This window comes from Carassius carassius, chromosome 3 (genome assembly GCF_963082965.1).
Source record: "Carassius carassius chromosome 3, fCarCar2.1, whole genome shotgun sequence".
NCBI lineage: Eukaryota > Metazoa > Chordata > Actinopteri > Cypriniformes > Cyprinidae > Carassius > Carassius carassius.
In genome coordinates this window covers 36,275,074-36,294,862 of record NC_081757.1, presented here as the reverse complement: position 1 = coordinate 36,294,862, position 19,789 = coordinate 36,275,074, and the positions used below count along the sequence as shown (strand labels likewise).

General features: G+C 40.3%; 1 protein-coding gene across 2 annotated transcripts in view; it reads right to left on the bottom strand.

Annotated features, from left to right (window-relative positions):
- Window positions 1-19,789, bottom strand: part of acsf3 (acyl-CoA synthetase family member 3) — a 46,943-nt gene that overhangs the window by 12,415 nt on the left and 14,739 nt on the right. For both annotated transcript variants that reach the window (XM_059537002.1, XM_059537003.1), the window contains exons 6-7: window positions 18,048-18,145; window positions 17,064-17,190 (exon numbers count right to left, since the gene is read on the bottom strand). In XM_059537002.1, the coding sequence (XP_059392985.1) occupies window positions 17,064-17,190; window positions 18,048-18,145 (225 nt within the window). The remainder of the gene's footprint in view (window positions 1-17,063; window positions 17,191-18,047; window positions 18,146-19,789) is intronic.

The window sequence follows — 19,789 nt, the reverse complement described above, 5'->3', positions numbered from 1 at the left end:
AATCTGCTTTCGCGCTTTGACTGGGGCAGAGCCAGATCGGACATGCTGAGCGCTCGTCATATTCAGTATTTTCAACCATTTAATGCTTAAAGTTTGAGACATTTAAATACACAGGAGAACTAGCAAAAACATACATTTACAGTTTGTAAAATATACCTTGATGTCTGCCCAGTTTATCGCGGACTTACGTTTATGTGTTTTCGGGAGGAGAGGATGAATTTGCGTGTTGTAAATCCCACAGCTCAGATTCAGTGCGAACTAACATGGCGGTGCCCATCACCTGGTATAGATCAACTAACACTGTCGATATAAAAGTGTTTAAACTACCAAATATATTTACTTGCACATATTTCAGAATCGGAATATCACATATTTCCTTATATAGTGAGCATGTTATGGGAACATTTTGAATAAAACAGAAAAAAAAAAAGAGATCCAGGTGTCATACAGATCTATTATGGCTATGTTGTATCACATGACAAGCATGACACGTCGCCATGGAAACAATAATGCGATACATTCTAAAATAACGGTCTTAAAAAAAACTCACGCTGGGTCTCAGCTAGAATATTGTTAACTCACATGCGAAAGGGTTAAATGTAGATGGTCAACTGTCACAATGATCAGCTGTCGGGCAATGTCAGTCCACATGGTCTGTACTGTTGGCACTACTTGTACCCCCATCAATGGCTTTTTGGCCAATTGAGCATGTTAAATCGGTGGTGGAGTCCGTTAGTGAGAGAAATCACTGTGACCATCCGTTCAGCTTAGCGAACCAATGCATGATGAGGAAAACGGTACTGACTGAAGCTAGCAAATGAAACTCGAGTGAGAGTGGTGTACAATTTGTAAATCTGCAGTCTTGGCTCTTCTGGTTTCCCCTTTTGAATTACATATACAGACTACTGCCATCTACTGGTTTGGAGAGTTATTGCCTTTCACACAGGGGTCGAACATATGTGCTATTTAGCGGTTTTCATTTGGTGTGTTAAAAATGCAAATTTTTGGCCTAGAAACAGGCGACATGAGACAGATATATTAAGATCACATGAAAAAAAAAATTTACTAAGAAAAACGGCTGATATTGGACACTTGTTAATGCAATAAAAAAAATCATGGCCAATTTGAGTAGCGCAGGTCCAATATGCTTGCCATAATTGTCAGATTTTGTACACAAAGTGTACATAGAGAAACAACTGCCTTTTCCCCCCAATACATTTTCAATAAAGCTCTAAAACGTAGAGCTTTTTTCTCTCTCTCCATCTCCAGCGAGGAGCACTGCATCAATAGAGGGCCCATCTGTTCCCATACATCTGGCTCTTCATTTCAGTTTATTAGCTGGGATAAATCATAAATATTTCATTATACATCACTGGCGGCTGTCGCAGGGACGGCGCAATTTATCAGCGCTGCCCTCTCTTGCCGCCCAGCACCGGAGCAATAAGCTTTCCAGTCTATTAAACAAGATTGATACAGTGTGTAAATTTAGATATTGGGAATTTCTTCACAGACCACTGCTCCACAGTGATAGGCTGGGGTGAGGTGAAGGAGAAGCGGGTGGGTGGAAGGAGACGGAGAGCGTGAGCAAGGGATGGGGGCGGTGGGGAAAAGTGGCTGGGTGTTAACAGCAGTAAGAGTGTATTTACACTCGCCTCGTCCTTCTTTAAAATAACCCTATCCGCAAATGCAAGGTGTAATTTGGTCACAGCGGCATAGCTTCCTTCTCATGGAAATGAACCAGGAACATGTTTGACATGGGGACAGATAAGCTGTTGGTGAGTGAGGGAAGAGAATTTACAGAGGTTTTTTTTCCTCTTTAAGAATTCATAATGCCCCTGGGGAGGGATCAAAGGTCACAGAAAGTATTAAACCCTCGCGTCAGGGTTTTCTTCTATGATCACAAGCAAAACAAGGTTTATGAGTATGTGGATAGGAATAACACTGAGTCCTAACCAGCTAAAAAAACAAAAAACAAACAAAAAACAACAACAACAACAACAACTAAATGCTACCACCTTCATTGATAAGAATTGTTGTCCTAACTAACTGGAAAACAACAAGTAATATTTTGTTGATTTGTTGAGTTTGGTTTCTATTCCTGCAGCAATGTTCTGGGCAGGCCATATAACGGTACATTATATAATTAAATAAATTAATATGATTTTTGATTGACTGTGATTATGTTAGCATCTTCATGGTCATTGAGGAAAGACAAATAGTTTGTTGCTTTGCAATTGTAGAGTGTAAATTGTAGAAAAATATTTTTAAGAGAAAAATTTGGAGAATAAATTCTATGCCATATTCAAATGAAGTTTCATTAAAATTGATTAACAATATGTGATGTAATCAAATAAAAAATAAATAATATATAATTTACGATTTAAACCGGTTTATGTCAAAACGAATAATATTTGAACTGCAAAGTTATTTAAGGTGTGGCTTTTACAGTCATTTTACAGTTACATGTTACCATAGACATTGGCTACCTATATGTAGTTCTACAATAATATTGCAGTTTTCCTAATCAAACTTATTTTCTGAAGAATTTAAAGAGTAGGCCTATTAATCATTATTATTTGATTATATATCTCCCCTCCTTCGTTCAACAATGTTTCCAAGTCATTATACAGTATATGTTAAATGCATTTTTAAGGTATTAATAAATTAATGCTGTCACGCCATTGACTCGCAAGCCAAAATTCCTGTAAACTGCCTTGAAACTAATCAAGTGTCTCCCAGAGGCTAACAAACATTATAAGCAAATGAGACCAAATGATTGATTTTACATTGTTTATGAGAACATAAGGACAGTTACATAGACATTCTCTCTAACCACACACCTAACATCAGCACAACATTTAACAGCAAAGACCTCTGATTCTGCACGTCGCGACTCATTTACATGAGGTAAACAATGACCCGTCAACTACATGACAACTTTCTGGCCGACTAGTAAAAATGAGTAATTGTGCGAACGCTAATATGAACCGCTCCATGAACACAATGGCAGCAAAGGCATCAGTCTACTGAAGTCACTGCAGAAGCGCTATGGCCCAGCGGCTTTCCTAATTAAAATGATAAGAAGCTTTATTGCACTAGTTATTTTTTCTCAATGTCTGGCTGAGGTGTTTAAGTGAACACAGCCATGTTGCATGCTAAACAAGTACGAACACATGATGCAATGTGGAGAAAGCATCCCAGAGACAATTCATGCGTTTAAAACAAAGTCAATCATCAAATTATTTCCACATATAGTGTCATTTCAGATGGTGAGCTGAGGTTTGGTGATGCTTTAACATAAGAAATCCAATATGTTTGGTTATATTTTTAACTCTTTGATTTAACACAAAGTGTTAAAAAAAAAAAGTGTTGTTTTTTCATACCCACAAATTACCTGAAAATGCCATCAAACACATCTGTAAAAGCTCCTGGCACATGCCAACACTTAAACAAACATAAATAGGCTATTTTGCTGGAAGCTCATGGTGTAAACAAAACCAATGCAGCACACACACATCATACACACACATACTTTCATGAGAGGCTGAAGGGGGTTGACAGCTCAGGAAAGGGCAGTGTGAAAGAGGCCATGTTTCACGTCCAGCACACGTACACATCAGTGAACAAACACAGCGCTCTGACAAGCTGTGAGCTCCACTGCTCCTCCTGAACATGTGTGAATGACTATATATTCCCTGACAGCCATGGACGCAAAATTGAGGTGAGGAACATAGGCTGACTGGGTTTGTAAAACTTGAACTGAGCTTCTGTTGGATATTTATAAAAATTCTAAAGTGAAGAGTGAAAAAAAGCATTTATTTACTCTTTAAATCATGTTAAAATGTAGGCATATGTATCAAATATGATACAACAGGCTTTTTGAGAGACATTTTTGTATTTTTATTTTTATCATTGGCACCAAATTTAATATTCCCTCCCAGATTTGGAATTTAATTTGCTTTCAACAGATGCAATCAGACATGACAACAACAATTTGGGTTTCAGCATAATAGTGTGTTAGTGTATTAAAGATTTGCTTGTAATAGGTGCTGCAGTGCTCTTTAAGATGAAGAAGGAACAAAACATAATCAAAGACTAGATCAACGAAGGATAATGTTGAAAGTCAGCACATAAAGTGCCATCTTCCTCCAATAAAAGCAGAACTCCGAAAGAATTGTAGATCAAGTGGGGCCTGATGGAAAGGGATCTCTGTTAAGTAATCATATACAGTAAACACTCACAACAACATGAATATTAATGCATGAATTTTAGAGCATTATAACACTTCCAGCTCCACATAAAGGCTAATGAGGGTGAATAAGAAGACAAGCACTGACAAAACACAAATTACATTTATCATCCTTAAGCTTTTTCTTTTCTCATCAGTTGCAATCAAATATGTATATCTCTACTATACTCTTCCCGTTAAAGAATTAAACTCATATCGCTTTAAGTGAACCAAAATTACATTCACACCGGCTTTGAAAGTGGATTCAGATCTCATTTTGATCCAACTGTGGCAAGGGCCTTAGTTAATTCATTGTTCATTAAAACACAGTCAACTTGGATAATATTGTAATGTAATACTGATAATGATGACCATAATTTAAATTCATACTTGAGTATAGTTAGGGCTTTCAAAATTAACACATTAACTTATTTGAAATAATAAAATTAATTTAATGATGCAGGCATAATAAGCACCAACTCAAGTGTCCGCAAATCATTCCTGTTTGCTTACAACAAATAAAATCGAATCAGAATAATTACAACTCTTCATCAGTTGTTGGACTGTGAGTAACATTAACATTAATGGTATTATAAGGATGGACTTTGAAAGCCCACTGAAAATAGTCCAAGCATTTTATTTTTTAAATACGCTGTAATTCACAATGCACAAATTCTAATCTTAGATACTATTCTGAAAAGAATGTATGCCAACTGGGACACAGCCATAGTCTTATTTTAGTAATTAATACCAGAGCGAGTGCTTTGCACTTGGGTGAGTGATTTTGTTTGTCTAATATGATTCAGTGAGAGTGTCACGTGTGGTGATACAAGAAACATGGAGAGATCCAAGTGCGGGTATGATATTTATTAAAGGGTAATCCGAAGGGGTAAACAGTCCAGGCAGGGTCAAAACCAGAATATCCAAATCCAAAACATAAACAAAACATGAACACAAGGCAAGGGCACGACTAGATGACGTACATGAATTAACATCACATTAAACAAGGACTCCGTGACTAAGACTCAGACAGACCAGGTATAAATACACAAAAGGATAATGGGGAAACAGGAGACAGGTGGGGAACAATCAATTAACTAAACAAGGAGGAAGGTGACCAAATAAGGAGACAGGAAGTGATAATATGATAAACACTGTGGGAACTGAGGACACCTAGTGGAAACCCAGGGAACACAACCCAGACACTGTGACAGTACCCCCCTTCTACGGAGCGGCTCCCAGACGCTCCAAGACAGACACAAAACAGAGACCAGGAGGGAGGCGGACAGGTGGAGGCTCAGGGGGAGGGACAGAGGGCCAGAAAAGAAAAACATGGGGAACAGGCACCAGAATGTAAACACAACACAGAAAGACCAGGAGGGAGGAGGACCGGAGGAGGTTCAGGGAGAGGGACGGATGGCCAGACTAACAGAAAGGAACAGGGACAGACATTAACACAAAAACAAAAGGAAAAAACAACATGAAGCCCCCCAGGGCGGAGCAGAAGACCACCACACCCTTGTGGTCAAGGCCAGAGTCCTCCAGGGCAGAGCGGAAGACCACCACAACCGTGTAGTCAGGGCAAGCGCCCCCCAGGGCGGAGCAGAAGACCACCATGTCCGTGTGGTCAGAGCGGAAGCTTCCCAGGGCGGAGCAGAAGACCACCACGTCCGTGTGGTCAGAGCGGAAGCCCCCCAGGGCGGAGCAGAGGACCACCACGTCCGCGTGGTCAGAGCGGAAGCCCCCCAGGGCGGAGCAGAGGACCACCACAACCGTGTAGTAAGGGCAAGCGCCCCCCAGGGCGGAGCAGAAGACCACCATGTCCGTGTGGTCAGAGCGGAAGCCCCCCAGGGTGGAGCAGATGACCACCACGCCCCTGTGGTCGATGCCGGAGTCCAACAGGGCGGAGCAGAAGGCCACCCAGTGACTTGACCTGACTCTGAAAGGTCCACGATGACTAGCCTTGTCTCTGGAAAGTCCATGGTACCTAGCCCTGGCTCTGGAAGGTCATCAGTGACTGGCCCTGACTCTGGATGGTCATCGGTGATTAGCCCTGACTCTGGGAGGTCATCGGTGACTAGCCCTGACTCTGGGAGGTCATCGGTGACTAGTCCTGACTCTGGGAGGTCATCGGTGACTAGCCCTGACTCTGGAAGGTCATCGGTGACTAACCCTGAATCTGGAGGGTCCACAAGCACCTGACTAGCCTCTGGAAGGTCAACCGGAACCTCACTCAACTCTGAAAATTCAACAGTCACCTGACTCGACTCTGGAAGGTCAACAGGAACTTGACTCGACCTTGGAGGGTCAACAGGAACACGACTTGATTCAAGAGGAACAACTGGAACATGACTCGATTCTGGATGATCAACAGGAGCTAGCCCTAACTCTAGAGGGTAAACGGTAACTAACCCTGACTCTGGAGGGTCCACAAACATCTGACTCGACTCTGGAGGGTCAACTGGAACCTGACTTGACTCTGGAAGGTCAACAGGAACTAGCCCTGACTCTAGACCGGTCTCGGGCACCGCCTCGGCCTCCGGAACAGCATCGGGCACCGCCTCGGCCTCCGGAACAGCATCGGGCTCCGCCTCGGCATCGGGCACCGCCTCGGCCTCCGCCTCGGCATCGGGCACTGCCTCGGCATCGGGCACCGCCTCGGCCTCCGGAACAGCATCGGGCACCGCCTCGGCATCGGGCACCGCCTCGGCCTCCGGAACAGCATCGGGCACCGCTTCGGCATCAGGCACCGCCTCGGCCTCCGGAACGGCATCGGGCACCGCCTCGGCCTCCGGAACAGCATCAGGCACCGCCTCGGCCTCCGGAACGGCATCGGGCACCGCCTCGGTCTCCGGAACAGCATCGGGCACCGCCTCGGCATCGGGCACCGCATCGGCCTCCGGAACAGCATCGGGCACCGCCTCGGCATCGGGCACCGCCTCGGCCTCCGGAACAGCATCGGGCACCGCCTCGGCATCGGGCACCGCCTCGGCCTCCGGAACAGCATCGAGCGCTGCCTCGGCATCGGGCACTGCCTCGGCCTCAGGAACAGCATCGGGCACCGCCTCGGCCTCCGGAACAGTCTCGGGCACCGCCTCGGGAATGTCCTCCTGGACGGCAGCGGTCCGTTCGGGAACATTCTCCGGGCTTTGAGGAACGGTAGACGCCTGTCTCCTCCTCCGCCCTCTATGATGGCGAGTCGGTGGCACCTTGTCTGGAGACTCAGGCGTTGAGTCGGCCATCTTGTGCTGTGGTGCTGGGCTGGCGACCATCTTGTGCTGTGGCTCTAAGCTGGCGGCCATCTTGTGCTGTGGCGCTGGGCTGGCGGCCATCTTGGGCCATGAATCTGGATCGGTGACTGACTTGGGCATTGGCGCTTGGTTAGCGGCCATCTTGGCGGAAGAGACAGGAGTGGCTGGGGCATCCCACGGAAGCCTATTGTGCAAGAAGTACACGAATTCCCAGAATTCCAGTGTCTCTAAATGCCCCATCTCCTCCTGAGAAACTGGATCATCCAGCCCGCTGTTGAAATAATCCTTCAGGGCCGCATCGTTGTATCCCATACCCTCGGCCAGGGACCAGAACACCTGTGCCAGGGCACCCACCTCATTGCCCTCTTGGCGGAGGGCGATCAGCCGGAGATACTTAGCTCTCCGCTCCGCCATCTTGGCTGGGGAACGGGAAAAAGACATACCGCTGGATCTCAGTGTGAAGGAGTCCTTCTGTCACGTGTGGTGATACAAGAAACACGGAGAGATCCAAGTGTGGGTATGATATTTATTAAAGGGTAATCCGAAGGGGTAAACAGTCCAGGCAGGGTCAAAACCAGAATATCCAAATCCAAAACATAAACGAAACATGAACACAAGGCAAGGGCACGACTAGATGACGTACATGAATTAACATCACATTAAACAAGGACTCCGTGACTAAGACTCAGACAGACCAGGTATAAATACACAAAAGGATAATGGGGAAACAGGAGACATGTGGGGAACAATCAATTAACTAAACAAGGAGGAAGGTGACCAAATAAGGAGACAGGAAGTGATAATATGATAAACACCGTGGGAACTGAGGACACCTAGTGGAAACCCAGGGAACACAACCCAGACACTGTGACAGAGAGGGCGGAATTGTTAACACCAATGATTGTGCAGCTTGCATATGATAAGCCCAACTTTAGGATATCATGGAGGTTTGGAATCTAATATATATTAAGCTCTATCATTCAAACACACAATTAAATTATGAATTCCAGCTTCCAGTCTTGAATTGAGTTTATTTTTGTTAACCCACTGGCAAATAGGTTTTTTTTCTTGCTTTTAGTACAACAAAATGCATGGGTATTATATATATATATATATATATATATATATATATATATATATATATATATATATATATATATATATATATATATATATATATACATACATACACACACAGGGGCGTAAATCTCATCTAAATGTTGGGGGGGACAATAAACATAACATTTCTCACGAGCAAGTTTTGAAGGGGACACCAATAAAACAGGCAAAATTGTACTTAAGGATATGTGTACGTACAGAGAGGAACTTACTATTGCATGGAGACCGTTCCATTATCCTTCTTCTCAAAGTTTCTTTTTGGTTCAATGAAAAAGCTGACTAAATTGACCAAAACATTCTGCAAAACATTTTTTTTGCAATGTTTTTGAAGTTGTTTACACAGTCAAGCCACCAAAATACAATGGAATTTGAACTTAACTTCATTTTTTATTTATTTATATAGCACATTTAATAGCAATGTTGTTGCTTCACAGTTATAATTAAAACATGCATATATATAAAAACATTTGCCATGCCTAGCTAAATTGAAGGCATACACACTCAGACATACACCCTCACACAACTGTAAAGTGAGATCGGTATAGACGTGATAGTGAGTGGAAAAAACAAAAAATAATTGTTACGTCAATGACTGATTTGTTCAAAAAGTGGATTCACTCAGTTAGGAAACACCTCCTCAGTGTGTTACTCAAAGACGCCATTAGTGCTGTTACTGCTGTAGCTTAGTTTTCAACTTCTTTCGTTGGTGAAAGAGCTAAAACAGGCTATATGGTGCCTAAAATGCACTTAATATTAACTTCTTGTTTATTAAATTTTTATAAAAATTTAAATCACATTTGTTATGCTCATATCTGGAGAGCACTCTTAGTATGATGTTATATTAGATTAACTATATTAAATGAAATAAACCGACCAGTGGTGGCTCGTGGATTTTAAAATAGAGGAGGCAAACTAATTGTATTGGTCCGGGGATCCCTGCCGATTGTTATTATTATTATTTGCTTAACCACTTTAAAATGCCTTTTTGGTGGCTTTTAGTCAGAAACCGTTAAGAAAATATATTCAATATCCATACTCATTATAAATACTTTGTAAATTATCAGCCCAGCTGCTCCGGGAGACGTTCAAATCATAGACTGTATAAAAACAGGTTCAAACTAATAGCACATAATTTACGTATCTATGATGGTTGGTTGATATACCAGAAGGGAGGCTAGCATCCTCTATGATGTTACTTTTCTCAGCACTCCTCAGCGCTGAAAGTGAACACTCGATGCTGATCGGTTCCCTTGGCCTCCCCCTCCCCTTCCCCTTCTCTTTCACTTAGCGGTGTAATTACATCAGCAGATTCGTGATAGAAAAGCGAAGCTTTCATGTAATGGTATTACAACTGTGAAATTACAAACAAAAATATACACATTCTGGAGACATGAACTGAAATGAATAGTGAATTTTATTAACATTAAATCTTCCTCATTTTCACCTCAAAATTTGGGGGAAACTGTTCCTCCCCTGCCTCACCTGACGAGCCGCCACTGAAACCGAGTAAATCATAGTGAACGCGGGAAAATCTAAATGAGCACCCGCACTAGTCTAATCTAACGTACAAGACTTGTATATGCGTACCCTATGGGTGTGTGTAAGACTTTATTAAACAAGCTAGGTAAACGCCTGTATAAAACAAGGTTAAATGTTATAATCGCTAACAGCGCAGACTACATCGGTGACAAAAGTAAATTTCACGATTTGCCACTCACGATTTATTAATGACTCAGCATCATCTATATTGAAGAGAAAATAATCACGTCATCCGATGTTTAATGTGAATAAAGTAAGCTTGACTTATGGAGTTCCACAACTACTGAAACACGTTTTCTCGCACCGGACTCTGTGTGTGTGTGTGTGTGTGTGTGTGTGTGTGTGTGTGTCGGTGGTGGTGAGGTAAAAGGGGAGCAGGCAGTGGACCAAAGCAATGTGAGGAAAGGCAGGGGGAACTCGAGATGTTTAAAACTTTTTTTGTTGTTGCTCCGTTTGCATTTGTATTGTTTTACTACTTACACAATTAGTTTAACTATATATCATTATATTATTCACAATACACATATTTCAATTATATTTTAGGGTGGACAATCCTCAGAGGAGGGGGTCCGGACCCCCCGACCCCCTCGTGATTTCCGCCTATGCGCACACACACACACACACACACACACACACACACACACCTCCTGTAAATCCAAGTGTAACAAAACCACGGCTATCTGAATCAAATCAATGAAAGCAGGTGTGCTTCTCAATTCTTATTTGTGCATCCTCGTTTCCTTTCCTCGCTTCCTTTCCTCATGTCTTAGCTCCACCTCTTCAGGATGCGAGGGAAGGACGCAAGGAAAAGACGTGAGGATGGAGGACTTGAATCAAGTGAAATGATTTATCCTCGCTCCCTTCAGCATTACTTCAAAGTATCATCAGCTGTGATTAAAGGGATCTGCCCTTATGTTGTTAAAGTTTGTTAGTTAAGACATTCATAATAAATATTAATAAAGCAAGATGCCCTGTTTGAAATATATGACATGCATGGTTTATTTGAAGTGAAAAGGTAAAATATAAATAAAAATTATTACAACAGATGTGAAGGGGGAGGAGAATTTATACGTGCGTCACGTTAAGTCGATAAAAGACTTCCGCATAGGATACACCTGTGTATCCTCGCTCATCGCTCCTCATGAAGCCTCCTTCCTCCTCGATATTCGCCTCCTCATGGTGCAATTAGAGAATTGAGATGTCCTTCAAGATGGCTGTGCACGATCGGTTTCCGGGTCATAGGATGGAGGACGGAGGAGCGAGGAGACGAGGAGGGATATTGAGAAGCACCCCAGGTCTCTCTAGCTCGGAAGGACAGGACAAGTGTAAAAATTAGACTAGGTCAAGCAGCTGTTGAGGGCAGCCCCTCAGTGGGTCGGGGTAGGTAGTTGGGCGGACATGTCTTAGGCAAGACCTCAGAGCTGTTGAGAATCAGTGCCAACATTTCAAGCTCAAGAATCACATTTTTACCAAGAGCAAACTGCAAACTGACCACTGCTTCAAGCACAAGGAAAACTCAGAAATGACTGTAGCTTTTAGGCCTGTGTGTATGTATGTTTTTTTAGGAATGACATGCAGAGCTGTACACACAGCCAGGAATAGGACAACCAATTTTCGTTGTGCTCTAAGACATCGTTACTTCTTTTAGCGTTGCATTTTTGTAAATGAATGATCAGTGCACATTATTTTGAAGAAAAAGGTAAATGTTTATCTTTGTAGTAAAATACTTTATTTTACAGCAAGGCAAACCCATTTACACAAACAGTGAATTTGCAGGGCAGCTTTATAAAAAGGAGCCTGCTAAAGTGTCCTCAAATAGCACATGGCTGTCTAGCATCTGTGACAGCAACAGTAAGGTCACTTCTCGCTCTCACTGCCTTTCACTCCTCACACATAATGTCAAGCAAAGTACAATCAGCAACCCTCAATCTGTCAACAAGTGTGCTCTCTCTCAAAAACAGGATGATGGCACTGGGGACAGATATTCTTTTACTCTTCAAAAAGAAGAAAGAGTGATTGTCCCTGTACTCAATATGTGGCCCATTTCAAGAGAGGACGAATGTATGTCACCTTCACAGAAAAATCTTAGCAGGTTACTTAACAGTTCATGGCTCATGAGAACAACTTTAGATGAATTTGAAAAATCTCAGATATACTGTATAAAACATATGAAAGTTAAAGGATTATGGGAGGGATGGGGGGGGGTATGGTCAAATATTGCCGCATTTTACATCACATTACTGTATTGATTTTATTGAGGTCAAAAACGTATTTTCTTTGGGGGGGGGGGGGGGGGTCTTTGAGAAGTCTAAAAAATCTTGTTTAAGGGATCTCTAAGAAAGACATATTGAAAACCATGCACATTATTCCAATGTACATTATTTTTTATTAATTAAAAACGTATGTTCTCCACACTCTATAACAGGAAATTCAGCACTCATCCAATGAACACTTTATCCAGTCTCACTAATGCAACAGAATCACTAATGCAAAACTTTTCTAATCATGGCTCATGAACGCAAAGACAATTTGCAATGTCCTCATGTAAAGCATAAGTGATGTTGTAATGGTTGCTAAAAAATTCTTTGCTGTCAAAGAAAACAAGTATACACACACACACATAGGCACGCACACTGTATTCTTGATTATTCCAAACTTTTGTCCAGTAGTGCATTTCAGAGCCATCATTGGACTTGTGACCTTCCCACTGGATAACTGTGTTAGACCAGTGAGAAGGAGAGATGTGTGACCTGAGGGTTGGGTTCAGAAAGAAGGAGGAGCAAAAGAAGGGTTAGGAGAAATAGATGGTGAGGGGGGGATTACTGAATGCTTCATGTGATCAAGCTATGGCTGGGTTCGCTTGAAAACAGAGCTGGGTGATGAATTGGCCACCCAGCAGACTGAAAACACTGAAGCACAGAACAAAGAAAATAAAACATGCAAACTCTTCCATATATCATTAATAAATGTCTACAATTTGATCTCCGAACAGCCATGGTGGCGAGAAAGAGAGTGAAACAGCTAGTTAACATTCTGCCCAGCGCTCCGGTGCTCAGGAGTCAACCCCGTTACCACCTCGCTCCTGTTATTTACGAGCAGCTGGGCTAATGTGCATTCCCTAACCAGTGCTTACCCGAGCGCACCCGACTTTTAGCATGCCTCCATTATTCATAACTATGTGTGCGCAGCATTTGGAAAATTGCTAATGCTTCTCTGTGCGCAGCCTTGTCTTATTTATTTATTTTTATTTATTGTTTCCCAGAGCATAATTTATTCCAGGAAAGAGCTGTCCTGCTAGAGGTGTCCTGTCCTGCTTTCTTCATTTCTTTTCCTTTTCCCTGGTTTCTTTTCCTACTGTTTGTGTGTTAGAAAAAAATTAATTGGTTGTTTACAGCATGTGGGATGTTACTATAGTATCATGGGTAAAAACTATACAACATATAACCAGAGACAGACAAGTCTGAACTTCAGTTGACAACAGAGAGTTCACAGACCATCTGATACATATCGCACACAAATATGACAAGTATATTTTTTAAATAACAAGGTTAAAACAGATCCATTTACATGTTGTTATATGTTATTATGTTGGTCGGACAACCTCTTCCTGCCTAACTTGACAGTTCTCAGGAAGAATAACCTCTATGTTAGACTTTAAGCTGATAGTAAAACATCTAACAAGACTAGTGAGCCAGTTGACAAAAAAAGATGAATAGCAGGCTACCAAGTTAATATTTCACTTACAAAAAAAAATGTAAAGCAAAAGCCAGGGCCAGATAATGATCCTAGATATTTATTACGAAATCCTAATGACCTTCAACCAGAGTTAATGAGGATCTGTGTGTGTGTGTGTGGACTGCTGATGGAGTATCCAACAGCATGAGATTCATAGCAACAACAAAAGAACAAGAGATATGGAAGAGGAGGAGGAGGGAGAACATAAAGGCACGCATGAAAATCAATGGGAAGAACGAAGCATGAGGACTGGCAGAAAGTGAGCGCTGTAGAAAGGGTGACAGATGATCTATAGAGGTGCCAGTCACAGCCCGCAGCCACACTTACACTATTAGAGACACAGCCGGGCAGACACGGGCCACATTGATCCGCTCCATCTCCCTCTCTGAGAGTGTGATGATGAAATGTGAGGGTGTGAGGGTGAGCAGATGGACTGCAACATCCAGCAAACTCGGGAAGAACAAGAAGAGCAGTCTTTAAGGTTGCAGGTGAAAAGGAAATGAGAAGGATGTTTCTTTTTAGGGATGGGCAGGATGGTTAATTAATTGTTCATCAGCTGACTAGATGATTAGCGAGGTCGAAAGTTTTTTTTGGAGAAGTGAGGGGGGTTGTTACACTATAGTAAAACACATACAATGCTAAAGTGTTTCAGTGACAACCTTCAATGACTGCCCAAAATGATAGTCTTTAATTTAAATTTAGGGCAAGATTGACTAATGGTTTGTGCCAATGAATAAAAAAGTCATGATTTACAAAAAATTAGTGATGAAAAGCAGTATTCAATTAACTGGTATTTGTGCCATTATTTAACGCCAAAAAATAAGCATGTCTTAACACATTTTGTGCTTGACATGGCTGCGATAATTGCTAAATTGTGCTGCTCTTGATAGATACTAGATTGGGTTGGTCATTATGGAAATGAGCTGGCTGTGTCTGTTCTTTAATTTGCTCATTTTCAGTAGATCATCTGCAAAATGAACGCACATGGATATTTTGTGAATGTGTGTCAGAGATCCATGCAAAAGTGACTTTTTTTTTGCACACACACTAAACATTGACATCGATTCATGAAAATGGAATAAACCGAGTCATGTGGATTACTTTTATGATGCCTTTATGATCTTTTTGGAGCTTGACAGTTTTGGTTGAATCGACTTTCAATTGAGGATAAAAAGGTCTCAGGTGTCATTACAAATCTTAATTTGCGTCTTGAAGATGAAAAGAAGATTTGGAATGACATGAGGGTGAGTAACTGATAACAGAATATTCGTTATAATGTGAATTACTGTAAGTGGATTAAAAATAATATTCCAAAACCCTAGACGGCTCATTGTTGTGGTATCACAGGTATCACTGGTATCACCTGCCCTAAAAATCTAATGAACAAAACAAATAATTTGTCGTTTTATATCTTTTTATCACGTTTAATAATCTATTCCTTAGTAGGGGCTCTTTATGCCAACAGACAAAATTTGCTAACATCATGCCATTAGTACTGTTAGCATTGGTATTAATACTAGCGAGAGTCTAAATATTAATAAACAAGAAGCAAATAGTCGGTTTCAGAAATTGTTTTGTCCATATGAATGAAACCACACACACACACACACACACACACACACACACACACACACACACACACACACACACACACGGTGCAGACTGGTGTGTTTTGAGCTGATTGCTCTCTGTCTCTTATTATGGGATGGTGCTGTGTAATGGAGTGTGACAGAAGCGTGGAGCACTGCGACTCTGTCCTTGCTGCCTCCTGCAGTCTCTCTCTCATCAAACTGCTCTCTTTTCCTTGACATTTTCATTTACATTTTTTTTGGTCTCACTTTATATTAGGTGGCCTTACATTTAAATTAATCAATTGATACAATGCACTTCTTGTGTACAGTACATACATGTTTTTACATTGTACTTATATTTTTTTAAATACCTATATGTAATTACATCTGTAATTAAATTTATAAATGTTACTGTTGACCCACCCCTTACACCTTAACCCACCCTTAAACCCACCCATACCACCAAACCTGTCCCTAACCTTACCCATATCCCACCTCAATAGCAGCAAAAGTGCTTTGCAACACAATATGTACAAAATAAGTACACTGCACTTATTTTTTGATGGAAGTACTGTACACAGTAGTTATGGCCACCTAATATAAAGTGTGACCCTTTTTTTTTTAAAATTCTATTTATATTAAAATAATATTTATGTAATTTATAAAATTGTCATCCTTTACTTTATGGCCGTGGTGGTGCATATGGTCAACATTCTTTCATAGAACTCAAAGATATTTTAAAGAGTCTTTCCTATCTAATGAAAGAATGCACGAAGCATGGGATGTAAAGATACAAAAGTGTCATAAAGTTGTCCATGGTATTAATATTCTATAATTTTCTGAAGCCATAAGATATCTCTCTGTAAGCAACAAACTTCTATGCTGCAGCAGCATTATTTTAGTTGCACTGAAATAATAGCATAGTTTTTAATTTCTGTTGTTTCTTTCATTTTAAAGTTTTTTTTTTTACAGTTTTCATATTTTAGTACAAGTTAAAATAAATGGAAATGATAAAGTGCCCTGACAACTACCTATAAACTAGAAATAATACAATTGTATGTGTTTTTTTTCTTTTATTTCAGTAAACTTATTTCATGCTACATTTTATTTTTGTCACAGCTCTCAAAACTTGGCACACGCTGAACTAGATTTGACATTAGTTTGAATGTGCACAGGTGCAAACAAAAAACGGTTTTATAGCTTCAGATCATTATGAATATGGCACATGAGTCATATATATATGCACATGTTTATGCACAAGAGCAGCATGACAAGTTTGCATCTCATCTCATTTTCTGTTGCATAAAAGAAAAGGCAACAATAAATCATGATAGAATTTTCATTTTTGGGCGAACAATTCTTTTAATTTTATGTCCTGCTTTTATGGCAGCAAACTGGACCATTATGTCTTCTCCTTTTATCTCTCATTATTTTTGACTAGTTTCTTTGATTTATCTTGCACTTTATTCAGACAGACAGTCAAACCTTCATTTAGCTTGTCATATAGCATGTCCCACAGAACACACAGTCTTATCTATGCACAGTGTGTAGACATGCTCCCCTATTATTGTATGTGTAGTACCATAACAGGCAAGCATCAAATAAGTGTGAGAGCAGTACCAGTTTTGAACCATCCGTCCTCAGTGAAGGTGTCTGCTGTCTCCTGAGGTTTGTTCCAGTACTTCTGAAAGACAGAAGAACCTCGAACCAACAGCTCGCCCTCCTTCCCCTCCAAACCAGCCTTCACCTGAAAAAAAAAAAAAAACACACATATGTCTAGGAGTACAATGTCAGTAGGGCTTCTTCATTAATAACTGTGTACATATAGTAAATACAAATTTGATTATATATTTTAATCACTTTAAATGCCTACTTAAAAGTTTTTTTTTTTTTGTGAGAACATTTATACAGGTTTTATGCACAAGAAGGTATGCACATACATCTAAGGAATGACTGTCATGACATGAAATGTAACATTTTTACATTAAATAATGTAACACAATTAATGTGACATTGCTATTGCAACAATATCTGCAATAAATGTCTTTCCTGAATATTTACTTTCCTTTTTTTTGGACCTGCTGTATTACTATAAAAAAGACACCAGAAACTGCACAGTTGTGGTCTGCTCTCATGTTTTTCTCTCCAAATCAACTCTTTACCATTTCTTTTCCTTCCACAGTGTCTTCACTTCTAATCCCTATCAGCAGGGTTTACTAAAATATTTAAAAGGTGAAATATACATTTATAAATGAAAGAATAAAATGAGGCAAAGCACTTTGACATTTGCATAAATATCCAAGTACTCCATGACAGAACATTTTTGATTCACACAACATAAGTATAGGTTACATAATATAGACATATACTATACAGTAATATTGAACATATCCACAATATTGCTGCTGAAAGACCCATCTGAGCTTTTGGAGTTATTAATTCTCTGGTGATAGTAACTTTTAAAACTTTTTTTTTTTATATCAGTCTCTCATTGTTTACGGTTTAATGAAAGTTATACCCATAATTCATGTCATGGGGTGTAGGAAAAAGGTGGATAGGAATAATTATTTTCTACAGTTAAAAACGGAGCACTCCTATAGGTACCTGGGTTCCTTTGCTGTTGCCCTCAGCGATGATAGCGTTGGTGGAGTTTGTCATCATGATACGCACTTCCACTCCTGGCAGAGGCACTCCAACCGCACCTGGAAAAAAACACACAGAAAATTATTAAATACAAATAAAATGGATTTTATTTTCTTGGCTTATATGCAGTAAAACTATTGGTTTACCATGTTCTTATTGCGATGTAAAGCAAAAATGATATAGCAATTCCTAAAAGAGGTAATGTTAAACTTTTATTTAATTACTGAACTGATTTCTAGTTGATTTTAATTAGGTTTGGAGAAGCTTCAAATTGAGTTTGATTCAATCGAACCAAACACGAGAGGTTTGAATACACCCTTAAACTCTTCTAGCAAAACCTTCATTATGAAAATTCAATGTTGCAGCATCTCAAACACAGTAGTGTTTGGAGGAAAAATGTCAGCCTACTGTAAAACTGGATCAATCTGTCTAAAAAAAATAAATTCTGCCGGCACTGTAAAGCTGTAGCAGAGATATACAGAGCTGAAGAGATGTCTTACTCCTATATACACACGTTATGTGAAATCTGACCATTAGGGGTTTGAGTGTGAATACAGATGAGATGGGGGCTGATTTGAGGTCTATGCACGGTGTCCACTGGGATATGATTGCGTGCAAGTATACACTGGAATGTGGTTGTCCCTGTAGCAGCATTCCTGTCACAAAATGAGAAAAGGACACAATAGCTCCCAGACTGCTTAAAGAAGCCATTAACAAGCCTCCAGTGGCTCTGCCCATCACAAGCCCTCATTAAAACACACACACACACACACACACACACACACACACACACTCTCATGTTTTATTCAAAGCTTTTCGCACAGCATTCCACACTGAGCCACCATAGGGAGTGGCAGCACTCGCTAGTACAACACGGAAAGAAAAATAACTTATGCGCGTTACTAATATTGGCACAATTAGATTTGTTTTTCTGAATGGCTTGTTTAACTAGATTTCAACATTTTCTTGAAAATGTCAGTGGTGTTCGTCTGTGCTAAATTCAAAGCTATAAGGTTCTGAGTGTTGGTTGTTAGTGCACTGATGTATTCTTCAGGCCTGTATCACATCCTAAGTATGAAAAAATAACAGTAGAATGTAGTAGCTGAACTTCCATTATTTATTACCACTTGTTAAATAGTTTATTTATTCTGGACAATTTATGCATTTCATTTTATGTTGCCATACACATTTATTTCAATGACTTGTTTACTCCAGTCGCACAATTTCACGTCTTTATTTAACTTAATTTTGTAACATTTCTCACTGTATTCAGCTATGGAAAGCTTTGGTAATACAAATGCAGTTTCTGTCACGCCAATAAAGCACACCAAAATTAAACTGAAAACAGACAGAAAGAGAGTGCAGAAAGGGAGTCATGGTAAGAAAAATCAAGGTGGAGAATTTGGTGTGGAGCAATTACAACAGAAATTGATCAAATGAAAGAGTAAGAGACAGACGAAGGTTTAAAAAATGTGTGAAAATCCATATAAAGGTTTAGAAATAACATCTATTTATAAAAACAAGAACTCTTGCTTGTGTTTTAATGAGAGCTGAAAAATTATGTTCCTGCCATATCATTATTTTGTGACTTCATGATACAATTACTACAGTACATAAAGATATTAACAAGAAATTTAATTAATTATTCAGTACATTTAATTAAGATGTGTCACTCATCTGTTAGAAGATATAGACCTTCACTG